The sequence below is a fragment of the Mustela erminea genome, chromosome 12 (assembly GCF_009829155.1).
Source record: "Mustela erminea isolate mMusErm1 chromosome 12, mMusErm1.Pri, whole genome shotgun sequence".
In the NCBI taxonomy this organism is placed as follows: domain Eukaryota; kingdom Metazoa; phylum Chordata; class Mammalia; order Carnivora; family Mustelidae; genus Mustela; species Mustela erminea.
In genome coordinates this window covers 30,935,123-30,953,977 of record NC_045625.1, presented here as the reverse complement: position 1 = coordinate 30,953,977, position 18,855 = coordinate 30,935,123, and the positions used below count along the sequence as shown (strand labels likewise).

General features: G+C 38.4%; 1 protein-coding gene across 1 annotated transcript in view; it reads right to left on the bottom strand.

The window, feature by feature from the left end:
* ERP44 (endoplasmic reticulum protein 44) overlaps window positions 1-18,855 on the bottom strand; it is a 95,040-nt gene that overhangs the window by 26,897 nt on the left and 49,288 nt on the right. Inside the window, exons 5-7 of the mRNA XM_032307963.1 lie at window positions 4,755-4,939; window positions 3,398-3,513; window positions 961-1,018 (exon numbers count right to left, since the gene is read on the bottom strand). Coding sequence (XP_032163854.1) covers window positions 961-1,018; window positions 3,398-3,513; window positions 4,755-4,939 — 359 coding nt within the window. The remainder of the gene's footprint in view (window positions 1-960; window positions 1,019-3,397; window positions 3,514-4,754; window positions 4,940-18,855) is intronic.

Here is an 18,855-nt window from a genome sequence, read left to right as displayed (position 1 = left end):
TGAAACATCCCCATAAGGCAAGGACTCGTGTAATCACAGCTATTTTTATGAATGAACAAACCAAAGGACAGAGAAGCTAAGAGACTTTCCTGGAGTTACACACCTAGAAAGGCAGCAGATTGGACACTAAAATGGAGTCTCATTCCGAGCCCGTGCACTTATGAGCCAATGGTACTGGATTCTGATAATCTGGAGATAGTCACACTACGTAACCTACTATTAATGAAACGCACTTGCAGAAAATACAGGCAAACAGTTATCTGAATTCAGAATGGGAAATGAGCTTTCTAAGCAAAAAATTCATTCACAGGACTACATAAAAATCAAAACCTTTAGTGTATCAAGACACTGCAAATAACATTAAAATAAAATTATGAATCAAAAAAATACCAACAGTTTTCCATTTGAGCGTGTACGAAAAATTGCAATGACAGACCAGCAGGTCAACTGAGGTGACAAACACCATGATTTTTGCCTCTTGGTTATGGCTACCATCGTCTGGGCCTAAGGACCTGCTTCCAAGTTTAGATACACTTAACTTCTTAGCCAAGGCTTAAAAGCAACCTAGTTGCTCCCTGTTGTCTGGCAAGTATCAGGTTAATTTAAATCCCAGAGGACTTGGGAGCTTGGCTGGTGGGACCCAGGTAGAAGTGATGATCACAGACCACTGAAGCATTTTTTGGAATTTGGGTCTCATAATGAATGTAAAAGAGAGAGATGGATAAGGCCTGGGATCAGGAGATCTCTAGTCCCGGCTTGGCCACTAAATCCCTATGTAACTTTGGGCCTAGGTGTCCCCATCTTTACTTCGAAAGGTTTGAGTAAGTACGAGATGATGCCTTAAGGTTCCTTTCTACACTAAAATTCAATGATTCTGTGAATTAACAAGTATAAAACTATAGATTATACATGTATTTAAATTATATTTAAAATTATACACACTAAGAAATAACAACTTACCCCTGGTGGTTTGTAGATTATGTTGTCTCCACTGTATCTTTCTGGTTTTGAAACAGCTCTAATAGAAGAAAGTAGTAGTAATAATACTTTTTAAGAATAATAATAGCAGTGTTATACTTGAATGAAACAGAATTGGCTGACTGTTTTGCAATGTAGGTATAATAATGACTTGAAATATATACCCGTCATCATCTTTCCTCCTCATAAGACTATGCAATACCAACAAATGCATGTACTTAAAGGAAAACTTTAATATGAGGCAGATTTTTTTTAAAGGAAAATTTTAGTTAGCTGTTTTTGTGACTCAATATTTTATAAGTTTGGATTGGCAGTTTTAGCACCAAAAAGCTATTTTTGACACCAGACTGCTTCCAGTAACTGGGGATCAAGGTCATTAATGTGCTTATATAGATCAATCACAAAAACATTACTTGCTTCTAAGTCAGACTCAATCAGAATTCTCTACTTTTTACTCTTTAAAACCAAAACTTATTAAAAAAAAAAAAAAAGTAGATGAACTGAAATCATCTCCATCATTAGACTATAATTCTCCAATAACCAATTTTTTTGTTTTATTTGTTCACCATTGTTTCCTATGCCTCAGTACAGTATCTAGCACATTATAGGTGCCCAATAAATGTTTGGTGAGTGAACACAACAAATACTTATTTGAATGGCAACTTTTTTGTCTCTCTAAATTATATTTGGGTTACTTGAACACTGATTTATCTCTAGTTTCTGACTAGAGCAGTACAGGAGGGAGGTAACAAGGGATCTTAACCAAGACTGAACGAAAAGGAAGAACACACTCCTTTCATTCATTCATTCATTCATTCACTCACTCACTATTTACTAAGCACTTCCTTGTACTAGGTATGGTCTTGGCACTAGGTACACAGCAGTAACCAAAAGTGACAGCACCTATGTTCTCACGAGGCTTTCATTTTGGTAATAAGAGAAGCAAATAGATACATTTATTTTATGATCAAACACTCATAAAAAGGTATTCTGAAGAAAACTAAGTGGCAGAAGAATGACAAGTTGGATGACGGCAGTTCTATTTTATAGATAGTTACCAGGAAAGCTCTTCCTGAGGAGATGAGATCAAGGAGAAGCACTTTGGACACCAAGACAGTAAGGGCGAGGGCCCCGCGCGAAAGCGCCCACTGTGTCTGAGGAAGCCAGCAAGGGGCCCGTGTGGCCGGAGAGCAGCCACACACAAAACGGGGGACCGTGGGGCCAGAAGAAGTTCTCTGTTATTTATTCCTACACTGATGTCCCAAAATCACTGATAGTGTTCACAAGAAAACACACACAAAATTTACAGAAGCATTACAACAAGGACAAAGGTCACAAAATGGAAAGGACAGACTGTGCCAGAAACCTGGAATCTACTCAAGTTAGGCACTAAAATGGAGTCTAACACTCACGGGCCAAAGCAAAGAGAGAAATACTGCCAAAGTCAGAGGACAAGGGCGATAACCCCCAGTGAAAAGGGGAAGAAGTACAGAATGATACCATTTTGAGAGATAAAGGAAAAAACAGGAGGGAAAGTCAGAAAAATAAGGAGCAAGCCAGGGGGATTCAAGGTAGCCTAAGTGTAGACACAGCAGAAAAAGGCGCGGGTAGTGATTGTCCCAGCCTTCTGAGAAACTGAAGAAGATTAAAGACTGAAAAAAGGCCACTGGACCTAGCAATTAAGAAGCCGTTTTTGACTGTGCAGAGAGAAGTCTCATGAGAGTCACACAGGCAAAAGCTGGCTTTCCAAAGGATAAGGATTTTTCACTGGTTGGGGTTTAAGAAATTCAAGGTGGCCAACCATAAACTAACCTTTGAAAAATTTAGAAATGAAAAGAAAGATACCAGATTATAGCTCAAGAGATAGAAGAGAAAACTCAGGAAAGAGAGAATCCTGTTTTTGGCAAAAGAAAATAGGTCATGAACATGGTCAGGGTGAAAACACAGGAGAGCGAGGACAACTGCTGGATGAACGTCACAGAGGATCCGGGAGGGATGGTCACAAACACAGGAGGAAAGAGGCTAACCTTTAGCCAAAGACTAATCAAGACAACGAAGCCCATGCTTCTTCATGAGAAAGACTAGGAGTTGTTTCAGTTTGGAAACCCCAAGTTAGTACTTTGTGTGAACACAAAATAGTGTTAGTAAATGAGATGAATAAAAGCATGAGAGGTAGTTGTTAACTTGTCCATTCTTTTCCATTCACCCATACTCTGAAACAGAATACAGTACAGAAAGAATAAACAGACTTTTAAACTCTTAAAAAGAAGTCAAAGATAGGTGTAAGGAAGACTAGTTGGTGACTCCAAGGGAATGGAGATCACGTCTGGAGAGATCATCTTCAGAAAATAACCACACACAAGAATGTCACATGGCAGCCAAGGAGAGCCACTAACACACTCTCAGTTAAGACACTTACCCAAATGCAGAAAGGAAGGCACAATCATCGTGCAAAATATTTGCTACTCTTTCAAAAACTCTATAGTTTTCTGAATCCTTTTGCTCAAAATATCCAATGATATTTCTTTTGCTGCGCTGTAAAATAAAGTATGAAGTTATTTTGCAAACATATCTAGTGATGCTATAAACATGTTATTTCATTCACCCAGCTGTTATTCCATTATCTACAAATGGCGTAGCACTATAAATACATATTTGGATTTTAATACCTAGTCCAAAACTATTAAAGATTACATTAGGTTGAAAACAATCTTACCTCCCATCTAATATAATCATAAACATTTCCTTCTAGCATTTTATTTTAACTGATCGATGAAAATCTTTTATGAAATAAGGTGAGGAACTCCAAAGTAAGGGGACTATTCTTCAAACAATAAATCGATTCATAACGTGTGACTGTTGGTAGAGACTCCTCCATGGGTCTCTCACACTCCTACACAGGCACGTGCAGCTAAATGCAGGACCTTGACCACTCTTTACCCAGGCCGTCCCTCAGGGTTATGCTCGCGGCTGGGTCAGAAACCACAGATCTCTGAGGCCAGTTCTTCCACCACAGAACCCATGGCATGTGCAGGTATCCGTCTGGACCCTCCATGTCACCTCCACAGGACTCGGGGGTGGGGAGGGGGAGACAAACGCAAACATGCTCCCGTTGTTTGCTGGGATGTAAGCAATGAAGTCCTTTATCTCTGACCCAGGAGCCTTGTGTCTTCTGATAGGACCCATGAAAGGCTAACTTCTTAGCGTGGAAGCAGGGTAAAAGTCAAATCTCAAACCTGACAATGACAACTCCGTACCTTTTTTTTTTTTTGAACACTACTTAGTATACAATGGGAAGGGTTTTTATTAAGGTCCAACTCTGTACCTTTTTTTTTTTTTTTGTAAACACTACTTAGTATACAATGGGAAGGGTTTTTATTAAGAAGGACTATTTTAGAGGACCCTAAAAGTTAAACAAAGAGCTAATAGAGGAGTCATTAGTGCAGATATCCTGAGTGTCTCCACTAAGGAAGATAGGCAAACTCTGGTTGTGTATGCCTGACAATGTCTTCACAACTCAAGCTTTGCTTCGCCTTTGATTAATTTAAATTAGTGCAGCTCTACTGTATGCTACATATTTTATCCGAAGATTCAGTAAAACATGAGCATTTCGCTTGAGAATTAATTCAAGAAAAATTCAACTCGCTAAGTCTGTAGATGTCAGATCCATTGCAATGAACTCCAAGAAAATGTCCAGATTCTCTGATTACATTAGACTTTGTTTACATTAATTAAACAGGCATGTTCATTTGATTCAGTAAAAGTTAACAACTTACATCAAGAGTGGTGATTTCTGCTAAGTCATGAAGTTCTTGAACAGGGTCGCTTTTTTGTTGCCTGATGTAATCTGCAAGAGCTTTCACTGAGCGCTGGCCCCTGTATTCTCTCTTCATCATCATCCCATTACGAAATAATTTGAGGGTTGGGTATTTGCTTATCCTATATCTCTGGGCTATATCAGCTAAAAGAATGAAAAACAAAGTTAACTTCATTCTTGTATTTGTGTCTAGGTGAGTCCATGAATCCAACAGTCAAAAATCCTACAATAATTTAGTGAGAATATTTTGGTTCATATAATTCCTTCACAATGTCAGAGAAAAAAATCAATCATGGCAAGTTTATATCGATTAAAAGGCCAGGCTCTGGACATATGTTGCCTGGTTTAGATCCCAAATTTGTTATTTACTGGCTGCATGAATTTGTAAGTTCTATCAACTCTCTCTGCCTTAATATCTCATCTGTCACATAAGGAAAATAATTTCTACTACACAGGGTTGTATTAAAGACTAAATGAAATAATACAAATGTATGACCAAATAAGTTTAGTGTTAGTAAGTATTATTATAGTCAGAAAATTAGAATGTGCAAAATTCCCATTTTGAAAAGTTATTCAACTGACTTTATACTTGTGAGGATCTCTTACATCATTTAATAAAGTAAAATTAAATTTAAAACTATGCTTAAAGGATAAAAATATTAGATTCTTTGGCTAGTAGAAGAATAATTTATAATCCAAATACACAAATTTTGTGTAAGCTAATAGAATAAAACCCCAAAAGTCAGCAGTATACACTAAACAATTAAAAAAAAAAAAGTCCCTTTGTATGACCTATCAGTATATTCTCAGGCATTGAGGATTTTAAAAAGAACACACACACACACACACACACACCCGTAAAATTAGCATGTATAGTCTAAAAATAAGAACCTAAATCAAAATGTATACTGATCTCATTTGCAGAAATCACAATTACTAAGATATAGATTCAATCAGGATGTGAAAGCCTTTAAATATTTCTGCTGCTCTTTCCAAGAGGTGGCAAATATGAGAAATCAATATTTTCTAGGCACTGGAAAAGCTCAAATGCCATACTACTCACATGGGTGAAAATGATAAAAGATACAATGAATTTTTAAAATGGAGGGGATCAGAGAGTGGACTGAAGAAGCCCAAGGTGACATTTTTGTTTTTATTTTATTTTATTTTATTTTACACAGAGGGAGAGAGACAGCAAAAGAAGGAACACAAGCAGGGGAAATGGGAGAGGGAGAAGCAGGCTCCCCACTGAGCAGGGAGCCCGATGTGAGGCTCAATCCCCGGGCCCTGGGATCATTACCTGAGCTGAAGGCAGCCACATAACTGACTGAGCCACCCAGGTGTCACACATTTTTGTTTTCTTAACTGAGTTGTTAAATGAGGGCAGAATTCTAAAATGGGGGCACAAGAAATCATGACAATTCTCTTACCCTGCCTTGCATTTCTAGTAGCTACAAAACAAAACCAACAGAACAGCAATAAGGCTTTGCTGACCACCTTAATTTTCTAAGAGATTCTATGGTAGAAACAAGTGTACTAGAGAATATATACATATGTGTGCTGACAGTTTCATGGGTGTATACGTAGGTCAAAATTATCTATTTGTACAGTTTAAATACGTAGTTCACTGTACGTCAATTATACTCAGTATAGCAGCTTTAAAAATCTAAGTGAATATGGACTATACAAAACAATGACAGTTATACTTTGTGGGGTCTGACACAAACTAAACACATGATGACACCAAGAGCATATAAGCTGGGGTAGGAGAGGTGACGAGCAGGTTAATGTTCCTAAGTATTTTAAGGTCTTTGTATGGCTCAGGAAGAGGGAAAAGTACTTACAGTATTTGGTTAAGTCCCAGTGTATTCGTGTTTTCTCTAGGATAAACAATCAGAGAGCTAAACCTATGTGTTAGGGGTTACATACGAATATGGGTTCTCAGTAACTAACAGCACATTTCAGTAAACTCCATGGAAAATCTATAAAGGAGGAAATAGTGCTTGACTACTAAAATCCTTTGAACAGAAGACACACCTAAGCAAAAGAAGGGACCCACTGGTATGAGGCCAAAGAGAGTACTTTATTCACCAAATCACAGAAATCTGAAATAATATTAAGGTATCTTAATATACACATACTTAATATAGACACTAATGTATTTAGAAGCAGGTACTTCTTGAAGCAGCAGACTAGTGGATGTATCACTTTTTCAGCCTGATGGGTTATAATGAGAAAACCATCTTTGAGGTGTTGTAAGAATGGTGGGTTCTATCACCTGAACAAGGAATTAATGAGGTTACGTTGGTGCTGCAAACAGAGGGGTGGGTGTGCTTCCATCAGCAAGCAGAAGTCTTTTAAGATAAACAGAAGCACCTGCTGTAAGGCAAAGGCCACGAAGGCTACAAACACCAGACCAGAGATACAATAAAAAGTAGGAACTTCAGGGACACCTGGGTGGCTCAGTGGGTTAAGCAGCTGCCTTGGCTCAGGTCATGATCCCAGCGTCCTGGGATCAAGTCCCACATCAGACTCCTTGCTCGGCAGGGAGCCTGCTTCTCCCTCTGCCTCTGCCTACCATTCTGTCTGCCTGTGCTCGCTCTCTCCCCCTCTCTCTCTCTGATAAATAAATAAAATCTTAAAAAAAAAAAAAAAGTAGGAACTTTTTCATCAGCTTCCTGATGAAAAGCCCCTTCAGTCCCCAGAACACCACATACGTATTTAAACTACGTATTTAAAGCTGCTATACTGAGTATAATTGACGTACAGTGAACTAAGTATTTAAACTACGTATTTAAACCCCACACATTGTCTGCAATGATGTAGAATCGAAAACCATTTTAATAAAAATACTGTCACATGAGGTTAAATAATTCTACTGGCCAGTGCCACAGTGCTGTGGTCTGGAATATGGAAAATGTCTTTTTAAAAGTTACTATTTCTTCCCAAATACCATCAAGAGAGGACTGCTTAAATACAGAAGGTACACCCATACAGGGAAGTACTAGGCTGTTATGTAAAGGGATGAAAAAGATGTCTTTATGCAGCTAAGGAGCCATCTCCAAGATATACTGTTAAGTCAAAAAAGCCAGGTACAGAAAGATGGGTAGAGGTATGTCATTTTGTATAAGAAGAAATTTGGGAAAGAAATATAAACACACACACACACACACATACACACGTATAATGTGTGTATATGTGTGTGGGTAGCAGCAAATGTATGTGTGTGTGTGTGTGTGTGTGTGTATGTATATATATATATATATATATTTTTATACATAATCTTTGTGCCCATTCTCCTCCTCCCTCCAAAATTACACCACCAATAGGAGAAAAAGCAAGAAAAGGTCAGAGGTAGAATTTAGATTTCCTTGGCCATACCTCAACTCTGGAACTATGGAAAAAAAAATTTTTTTTTAAAGATTTTATTTTATTCATTTGACAGAGAGAGAGGTCACAAGTAGGCAGAGAGGCAGAGAGAGAGAGGAGGAAGCAGGCTCCCCGCTGAGCAGAGAGCCCGATGCGGGACTCGATCCCAGGACCCTGAGATCATGACCTGAGCCGAAGGCAGCGGCTTAACCCACTGAGCCACCCAGGCGCCCCTGGAAAAATTTTTAATAGTAAAATAAAATTAGTTTTAAGGAAATTTTAATACTAGCATTGTTATTTTGAAATAAACACACATAAAGTACATGAATAATTATGCTAATGCCATTAAGAGTCAAGATTTTCAGCATCAGAGAAAAAAGGATACAAACAGAAAATTGAGAAAATTAAGTAAAAGCCCTGTAATGTTTATCTGAACTGGAGCTACCAGCAAAAATCCATGATGAGAACTAGCTAATCCAACCAAATAGTTAAGGAAGAAATAATTACATTTTTGCACAAAGTTTTCCTAAAAATTGAAGAGAAGTGTTCACTTTCCAAATCATTCTATGAGGCCAGTATTAACCTGATTCCAAAACCAGACAAAGACATTTTAAGAAAATTACCAATATGCCTGATGAACAAAACCAGAGGGCTTATACCAGTGGACTTCAACACTTACTGTGAAGCTACAGGACTCCAGACAGTGTGTTACTGGCATACAGACAGACAAACAGATCAATGGAATAGAGTCCAGAAATTGATCTACATATACCTACAGAAGTGATCTTTGATCAAGGTGCAAAAAGTAAAATCTAACTACATATCCTTATAAAATACACATCATAAGGATGCTCAAAGTTTGAAAGAAGAAGGCTAGGGAAAAATATACTGTGCAAAAACTAACCAAAACAAATCTTGTGGGGCACCTGGGGGGCTCAGTGGGTTAAGCCTCAGGTCATGATCGCAGGGTCCTGGGATCGAGCCCCACACAGGCTCTCTGCTGAGCAGGGAGCTGCTTTCCCTATCTCTCTGCCTGCCTGTGATCCAACTCTCTCTGTCAAATAAATAAAACCTGAAAAAAAAAAAAAAGAGAGAAATCTTGTATAGCTATATGAATAGTAAATAAGTATACATTAAGGCAAAAAGCTAGAGACCAAGAGGGATCCTTCATAATAAAAAGTCCAATTTCCCAGGCAGATGCAACAATTCTGAATTTATATATATCAAATAACAGTCTAGAAATATATAAAGTAAAAATTTACAGTACTATAAAGACAAATCTATAATCACGGCAGGAAATTAACACCTTTCTGTAACCAATACAACAAATGTAACCAATAAAGTCAGGAGAAACTGAACAACACATCTAAGAAACATGACTGAACTGACACATGCAGAACACAATATTCCAAAGCTGCAGAACGCACGTTCTTGGCAGGTGTGTATACATTATAAAAAACAAACACGATGAGTCACAAAAAAGTTCTCAACAACTTTCAAATGATTCAACTCATAATGAGAATTAAAAACTATACAGACATGGATCGGAGACAAAACCACAAGAGAAACTGGAAAATAATGTGAACCGAGTGATAATGAAAATATCTATAAGAACTTGCAGCATGCAGCCAAAGTGATAGGCAGAATGAATTTATGACATTAAAACAGATTATGTCAGAGGGGAAAGGCTGAAAAACAAAGAGCTAAGCATTCATCTTAAAAAACTATAAAAAGAACAAACAGAAAACAAAGGATAAAGGAGTGAATGAGAAAGGTAAAAGCAAAAATTAATGAAGTGGAAAACAAATATACAATAAAGAAGATCCAAAAAGCTAAAATCTGCTTCTTTGCAAAGACTAATAAAATTGATAAACCACTAGAATGACTGGTCGAGGAAAAAATGAGAGAGAAAACAATTTAAGGAATGTAGAAGGAATAGTTAACTCAGATAAGAAGAGAGTATTATCAATAACATGATGCCAATAAGTTTGGAGATTTAGATAAACTTTTTTTACTTTTAAGATTTATTTATTTGAGAGAGAAGAGAGAGAATGAGAAGGGACGGGCAGAGGGAGAGGAAGAAAGACTCTCAAGCAGATACCTTGCTGAATGCAGAGCCCAACAATCCTGAGACCACCACCTGGGCCGACAGCAAGAGCTGGACACAACCAAACTGCACCACTCAGGCACCCCTAGGTCAAGTTTTTTAATTCCCATTATTTCTCCAAAGAAGACATCCATCTGACGAACAAACACATGAAAAAATGCTCAACATCCCTCATCACCAGGGAAATGCAAATCAAAACCATAACGGGGTATCACTCACACCTACCAGGATAGTTAAGTTCCAGTGGGGGTTACGTCCCACAAAGTGTTGGCAAAGATTTGGAGAAAGGGGAATCCTCCTGCACTGTTGGTGGGAAAGCAAACTGGTGCAGTCACTATGGAAGACAATATGAAGGTTCCTCAAAAATTTAAAAATAGAACCACCCTACAATCCCATAATCACACTACAGGGTATTTACCCAAAGAAAACAAAAACACAAATTCAAAAGGATATATGCGCCCCTATATTTATTGCAGCATTATTTACAACTGCCAAATTATGGAGGCCGACCAAGTGTCCATTGATAGATGAATGGATAGAGAAGTGGTGTACACATACAATGGAATATTATCCAGCCACTGAAAAAGAATGAAACCTTGCCATTTGCAACAACATGGATGGCGCTAGAATATAATGCTAAGCAAAATAAATCAGGGAGAGAAAGACAAATACCGTATTCCACTCATACGTGGAATTCAAGAAACAAAACAACCAAGTAAAGGAAAAAAGAGAGAGAGAGAGACAAAACCAAGAAATAGACTCTAAACTATAGAGAACAAACTGATGGTTACCAGAGGGGCGGAGAACGGGTAGACAGGAGAAATAGGGGATGAGAATTAAGAGTACACCTATCATCCTGAACCCTGAGTAATGTGTAGAGTTGCTGAATCACTACACTGTATGCCTGAAATTAATTATGACACTATATGTGAACAATACTGGAATTAAAATTTAAAAATTTCAAAGAATTCTTACTAAGACACAACTTACCAAACTAACACCAGAATAAATAGAAAACATAAACAGTCCTAAAATTATTATTAAGTAAATTAAATACATAATCCATAGCTGTCCCACAAAGAAAACTCCATTGCTAGAAAGCTTCACCATCAAGTTCTACCAAAAATTTAAGCAGCCAATAATGCTGTTAACACAAACATTCCAGAGAATACAAAAAGAGCGAACATTTTCCAACTAATTTTATGAGGTCAGCATAATCTTTCTGCCAAATCTGACAAGGAAATGATAAGAAAAGAAAAGTATATTTTAGTCTGACTAAGGAACACAGATGCAAAACTTGAAAAGAAAATGTTAAACTAAATTTGGCACTGTGTACAAAGGATAAAACATCACACAAGCTAGATTTAGTCCAGCACTTCAGTTTAATGTTTGAAAATCGATCGATGTAATTCATGATCTTAACAGAATAAAAGAGAAAAATCCCACTACAGTGGCCCCCTCACTGGTCCACAGAGGATATGTTCTCAGACCCCCAGGGGACGCCTGAAACCATGAATAGTACTGAAACCTCTATATACTACGCTTTTTCCTTTACATACGTACCTATAATAAAGTTTAATTTATGAATTAGGCACAGTAAGAGATGAAGCATAACAAATAATAAAATAGAACAATTATACTAAACTGTAAAAGTTATGTGAACATGGTCTCTCCCTCTCTCAAAAAATACCTTCTTGTGCTGTATTCACCCCTCCTGTGGTGATATGAGATGATAACATGCCTACGTGAAGAGATGAGGTGAGAGGAATGACATTACGTGAGACTACTACCGACCGTCTGACAGTTCACCTGCTTGGAACTGCATTTAGCCACGGGTGACTGAAACCATGGAAAGCAAAACCACGGATAAGAGGGACTGCCATACCTCTCAAAGGCAGCAGGAAAACATTTGATAAAATTCAAAATCCATTCACACTTAAAATTTTTTGGCAAACTAGAAATAGAAGGGAACCTCCTTAATCAGATAAAGGGTACCCAAATTAGCAAATACCAAAACACTTGATAGTGAAACACTTGAAAGCTATCCTGCCGAGATCAGGTAAGAGACACAGATGCCTGCTATGGCTTCTGTATCACACTGTACTGGAGTTCCCAGTCAGTGGAAAAAGAAGGAGTAGATACACTAAAAAAGAAATAAAAATATTATTACTTGCAGGAGATGCTACTGGGTTCATAGAAAACCCAAAAGGGAGCCTCCTAAAGAATTTCCATTTCCGGGGCGCCCTGGTGGCTCAGCAGGTTAAGCCACTACCTTCGGCTTGGGTCATGATCTCAGGGTCCTGGGATCGAGTCCCGCATCGGGCTCTCTGCTCAGCAGGGAGACTGCTTCCCTCTCTCTCTCTCTGTCTGCCTCTCCATCTACTTGTGATTTCTCTCTGTCAAATAAATAAATAAAATCTTTAAAAAAAAAAAAAAAAGAATTTCCATTTCCAAGCAGGATGTAGTAGGTGGCAGAAATCTACTGGTCCTGCTGTGACGACTAGGAAAAGAATATATATTTTTTAATTTTTTAAGATTTTATTTATTTATTTGACAAAGAGAGAGAGATCACAAGTAGGCAGAGGGGCAGGCAGAGAGAGAGGGGGATGCAGGCTCCCCACTGAGCAGAAAGCCCGACACAGGGCTCGACCCCAGGACCCTAAGATCATGACCTGAGCCGAAGGCAGAGGCTTAACTCACTGAGCCACCCAGGCACCCCAAGAATATATTTTTTTACATCATATTTTAAAAGATATCAGACACCATGAAACCAATGAAGAATAAGTGAACCGAAATCTTAGAAAGGAACAGACCATTCCTAAGTGAGCAAGAATCACCCACTGGCTATTTTCTTTCCTATATGCTGCCTATGTAATTCCTCTTAAAAATTAAAACTGTAATTTGTGTAGATTTAGGGCTCAGGACCATGCCTGCATAGACAGAAAGGGAACTCAGCAAAGTTTTTCATGGTCCCCTGGGCTGGGGGAACTATGGGGGGTTGGAAGGACCCTGAGACACACTATGAGCTCTCCCCTGAGGACATTACTAAATGCATGGGGCACAGGAAGCTGGAGGCTGGGCCAGAAAAATAGAGCAATATCCCTCACGGCCTTGTGGTGCTTAAAAAACAATGTGTACTAGTGGAAAGGGCCTGCATCAGCATCAAACACATAGCCAAGATATTTGCCAGATTTTGAAGCAGTATAGGCAAAGGAAGCACTTAGATATTGAAGAACACCATGAGTTTTTAAGACAAACTGGAAGATATCTGTGCCACATACTAGAGATAAATTAATAATATTTGGAATACCTGAAAACCATTAACAAAGAACTGCCAAAAAGATAAACGGGCTAAAGATACCAGTTGATTTATAAAAGAAACACAGCCAAGTTAATGTGTAAAAACACATGCTCATCTGTAATCAAGAAGTTACAAATTAAAACTAACAGATAACATTTTGCCCATCCTTTTTTGCAAAATAATAATTAGAAGTTTTTAAATTCAGTAAAATCAAGCCCTACAAAGGGAAGATATTCCTACTAAGTCCAATTCAGGTGCACATTCAATGTTAGTAAAGCTAAACTAGCCTAGCTGGTGCCTAACTTGGCAGCAGAAAGCCATAGAATTTTTCTAATCCCCAAAGGATTTGGCAGAAAGTTTATGACATAGACCCATTAAGGAAGGAATTAGTCCAACTGGAAACATCCATTTTCTATTTATGGCCTAAGGATCAGTAGGAAAATGGACAGTAAGAGACACTGCTGGAGTCATTAACTTTCTTAAATTAGTCGGCATATAATGGGAAAATAGTGTGCTGATAACAAACATGCGTAAACCAGAAGTAAAGTAAATGAGGTTATAGGTGGACTCCAGAGAGTCTTAAATTCTAGGTTAATGGAGTTTGCATTTTACCTGTGATAAGCAGCCACTGAAGCAGCAGAACGGGGCTTTAAAAATATGCACCTGGTGGTAAATCAGGGAGAATCAGGGAGACTAATAAGGAAGCTACTGCAACAGTCCTGGCAGAAATAACAAGAGTCTGTTTACAAACTTTTAACATTACAACCCTTAGGTTGCCTTAAAATTCTAGTTAGGGATAGAAACAAATTAAATAATACTTGAAGACTATTAGAGGAATAGATACTTGCCTGCTTAATTCTCAAACAACACTGTGGCAGCAGGTGTGCTGCATAATGAGGTGGCTTTTAATTATTAAGAAGCAAAAACCTTAAAATTACATTGATCAATAATCTCAGACATAAAGGTGACTTTTTACAGGCTTTGGGCAAAAATGATTTTAAGATAATTATAATGTGACATTTTGACAATATAACAAAGAATGATTTAAGGGGTATAATAAATGTTTTTTTTAATTAACTAGATGGATCAAATGTTAAAATGCTTGTCAAAGGAATTATAAATTTCAGAAGGTTAACAGCTCCCTGATTAGAAAATTAGCATGTACTTTTGCTTCAATGGTCACTTACTTTCCCTTGATGGGTTCTGCCTGCCCACCAGCCCACCTTCCTCACTCCTGCCCAGCAGGGCTCCACGCACGGGGAAACTGCCTCCCTCTCCATCTCAGCAGTGTGTCTCCCCACTGTGATTACCAATGGCAGATGGTTTCAACAGGAAGGTCTCACTGTTCTTTTGGTTCAGGGATGATGGCCACTGCTGCCTCTGTACCCTTTTCCGTTCCCAAACCATGCCTTCCCCACATTAAGGGTAAAACAACAACAACAAAACACCACAACAAAATAAAGCCCTAAACAAAAATCATAAACAAAGCCTAGAAGCTTACTCAGGAGTCAAGCATCCAACTTGTTTTGTGCACATGAATTCTTAAGCGTACATTTTCTTTTTTATAGTTTTTAAGTTGAAATATATTTGACATATACCACTGTATAGTTGAAGGTATACAATGTTGATACATTTATTTATATACTGCAATACGACTGTCACTGTAGTACTAGCTAGCACCTTACCACTTCAGTAGTAATCACTTTTTATGGTGAGAATAATTAAGATCGAGTCTTTTAGCAAGTTTGTTTTTAATACAATACTGCTGTCTACAATTATTTTCTTATTCTTAATGCCTCATTTACATATAGCTCTTATAAAAGCTTCTCAATTTCCACTATAGAAGGTTCAAGCTGTACCGGAAGGCACACAGGTAATACTAACTCTGGTATTTGGAAGCAAGTGCTGCGTAGTTCAAGGACAATGACAAAGTACTTCGCTAAAATGCTAGCAGGAGTGTGAATGTTTTGCACTTCCCGGCAAATAATGTCTGGAATGTCTCTTGCTGTATGCCATGCGCCCTAGAGCCACTGGAGGTCAGCAGAGATCCTGGTCCCACCAGGGGCAGATTGAGGAGTCTTTCCACATCTAAGGCAGCAAGACCACCAGGAAGAGTGATGAATTCAACTTCCAAACTCCCCATACAAGGAGGACACAGAAGGTGAGATAAAGGGAGACCATGATCAGCAGCTGAAGCGAGGGCAAACTGAATTGTGTGTATGTGTAGAAATTTTGGAAAACAGACAATTACAAAGAAAACAAGAACCATTTGTAATTCAACCACCACTAGGGAAAACCACTGGCAACATTTTTTTCAAAGATTTATTCATGTACTTGAGAGAGAGCGCAAGGAGCAGAGGGAATAAGAATCTTCAAGCAGACTCCCCACTGAGCACAAGACCCCAGGACCCAGAGATCATGACCTGAGCCAAAATTAAGAGTCAGCCACTCAACTGACTGAGCCACCCAGACACCCCCAAAATTTTGATTATATCTTGCTGACTTTGAATAGAAGTTGCTTAACAAGCAGTGACATGTTTCAATGGAGAAAAAAATAAACTCTGAGATTAGTCAAATAGTTAAGTGCCAGTATCAACACTTGCAGAATGGGTATCAGCAGCTTGGAAGAAAATCCCAGGAAGAGCAGAATAAAAAGCACTACCATAATGGCACAGAAGTCAGTATTATGTGGAAAAAAACACATGAATTAATGACTCAGAATCAGAAAGTGATGTACAATAGTCAGACTCTGAATGCGAAATTTTTTCAGGATTACTTGAACAAATTTATTTTCCTTTTTAGGTATACACACAAATGATATGACGAAAAAACCTTTAAGTCCAAAATAGTTCTCATGATAAAATTTCTAAGTGAAAAGCACTGCTATAGTTCAATTTTTCTCAGTTTTTTTTTTCAGCTACAGATAAAAGTGCCTTAGAATCAATGACAAATTAGATTTGATGAAATATTGCAGAAAATACTGAATCATATTGCTGGGAGATGAGATAATCCATATGAAATTCTTAATGGAGCACCTACACAACTAACAGTTCATAAATGTTGGTTACTACTCATTACATCTATCCACCCATCTGTTCAACAACTATTATGGGGCACCTCCTTCAAGTGAGGCACCCTTCCAGTGCTGGGGACACAAGGGTAAAAAGACAAGGTCCCCTCAATTACACAGTTTATATTTTATTATTATTATTATCATCATTGCTATTACGATTACTATTGCGACTAATTGCTTCCACAGGCTAGAAGCTTAAATGAAATTCATAAAACTCTTAATACATAATACATTTACCAAAAAGAAGTACCAGTATGGATTCCCAAAGTACAATATAAGAAAAACCCACTATGATAGTCAGCAATAAATATATCCTCAGCCGAAAGTGGTGATGCAACATGGGGGCTTAAGTGGGTAGGAGAAGAATAAATGAAACAAGATGGGATTGGGAGGGAGACAAACCATAAGTGACTCTTAATCTCACAAAACAAACTGAGGGTTGCTGGGGGGAGGGGGCTTGGGAGAAGGAGGTGGGATTATGGACATTGGGGAGGGTATGTGCTTTGGTGAGTGCTGTGAAGTGTGTAAACCTGGTGATTCACAGACCTGTACCCCTGGGGATAAAAATATATGTCTATAAAAAATAAAAAATTAAAAAAAAAAAATATATCCTCAGCGGAGATGTAGAGATTCCTTGTAGGAAACCCCCCTCCCCTCCGCCACACACACACGGGAGAAGCTAAAAGGGTGACTGCCAGATCTGTGACATGGATGAAACTGGACACCTGAGTCCTGTGCAGGGTGAGTGAGGACACCTGCTCTGCTGCCATCAGAACTCAGATATAGATGCCCACCAGGTGGGGAACAGGTTGTTCCATAACATTCTGCCTCTTGAGTCTCTTTAATTGCCCTGACTTCCTTTTCCCTTTTTCTCTTCCTCCTACTTCTCTCCTCCTACTCTGTTCCCTACTTTAAATGCAACAAATGGAGAAGTCAGGGGCTCGGAAGGTGAACTAAATTTGAACCCTAAGATGAGGGTTATTTAAGCTACAAGCTTTACACTGGGGTTTCAAAAATATATGCCTAAGCTTAAAACATGGGAAGCTTCCGGATGACACTCTAGTGTCAGTCTGAGTTCAAAATTCTCTTTCCATAGCTCCCACCACTTCTCCCCGCTTTCTTTTTTTTGGTCAGGGGATAGAAGAGGGGATTAAAGTGGCTGCATCTAGCTCATACGTAGAAGCAAAAGGGCAGACAGGGTGCAATTAGCCTGTTATATCTACCTTTGCCTTCTTTCTCTTATTCTACGTTCTCGGCCTATTTAGCTCAACATTTGAACAAACCAAGTCCTAGGAAAGGCATATAAAGAAGTGAGGTTGAGGTAGGGCAGAAAACAGTCCACAGGATGCTGACAGGTAGAGGAGAGAGAGAGAAGAAAATGCAGGCAGCAAACCAAAGAAGGGTGCTCTGTGGCTGTGCATGGAGATCGGCCTTCCTGACCAACTAGGAAAGAGGCATAGAAGACAACTCCCAAAGAATTTCCAACACAATCTAAGGAATGAGTACATGTATTTCCTCCCTAAAGGGACTACTCTGAAATATTCACTTGGAATGTTTTGTGAAAATTAGAGCCATTACATTTTAATAGTTATATAATTATGTTGTTTGGTTTTTGACCTTACAGTCTCACCTCATCCTTAATTCTTTTTAAAAAAGATTTATTTATTTGAGAGACAGCGAGAGAGAGAGAGTGAAGAGGGAGCAAGGCTGAGGGAGAGAGAGTATCTCAAGCACATTCTATGCCCAGTGCAGAGCCCGATGTGGGGCTCGATCCCACAATCCTGAGATCATGACCTGAGCTGAAATAAAGAGTCAGATGCTTAACCGACTAAGCCACCCAGGTACCCCTCATCCTTAATTCTTAAACAGGGCTAATAAAGTAAAAAAAATGGTAACTTAGCAGGGGCAGAAATTCCCAAGACAATATACAAAATTAATCATGAAGTTAGATTTCACAAATAAATTCAGATATGGGTCACACCTCACTTCAAGCTTGCAACCGACTAGGAAGCAATAAAATAGTCATTAAAGTTTTTAAAAATTTCATGCAAGCCAGGGCTGATTCATACATTTCGCCACATTAATTTCTTCCAGGAACCTACACTTTTTTTTTTTTTGGTCAAGTCTTTCAGCATATATTGATAAGATAAGGGGGTTTTCTTAATTTTACCTACTGATAGGGATTTATTCTGTTTCTTAACTAATAAGTC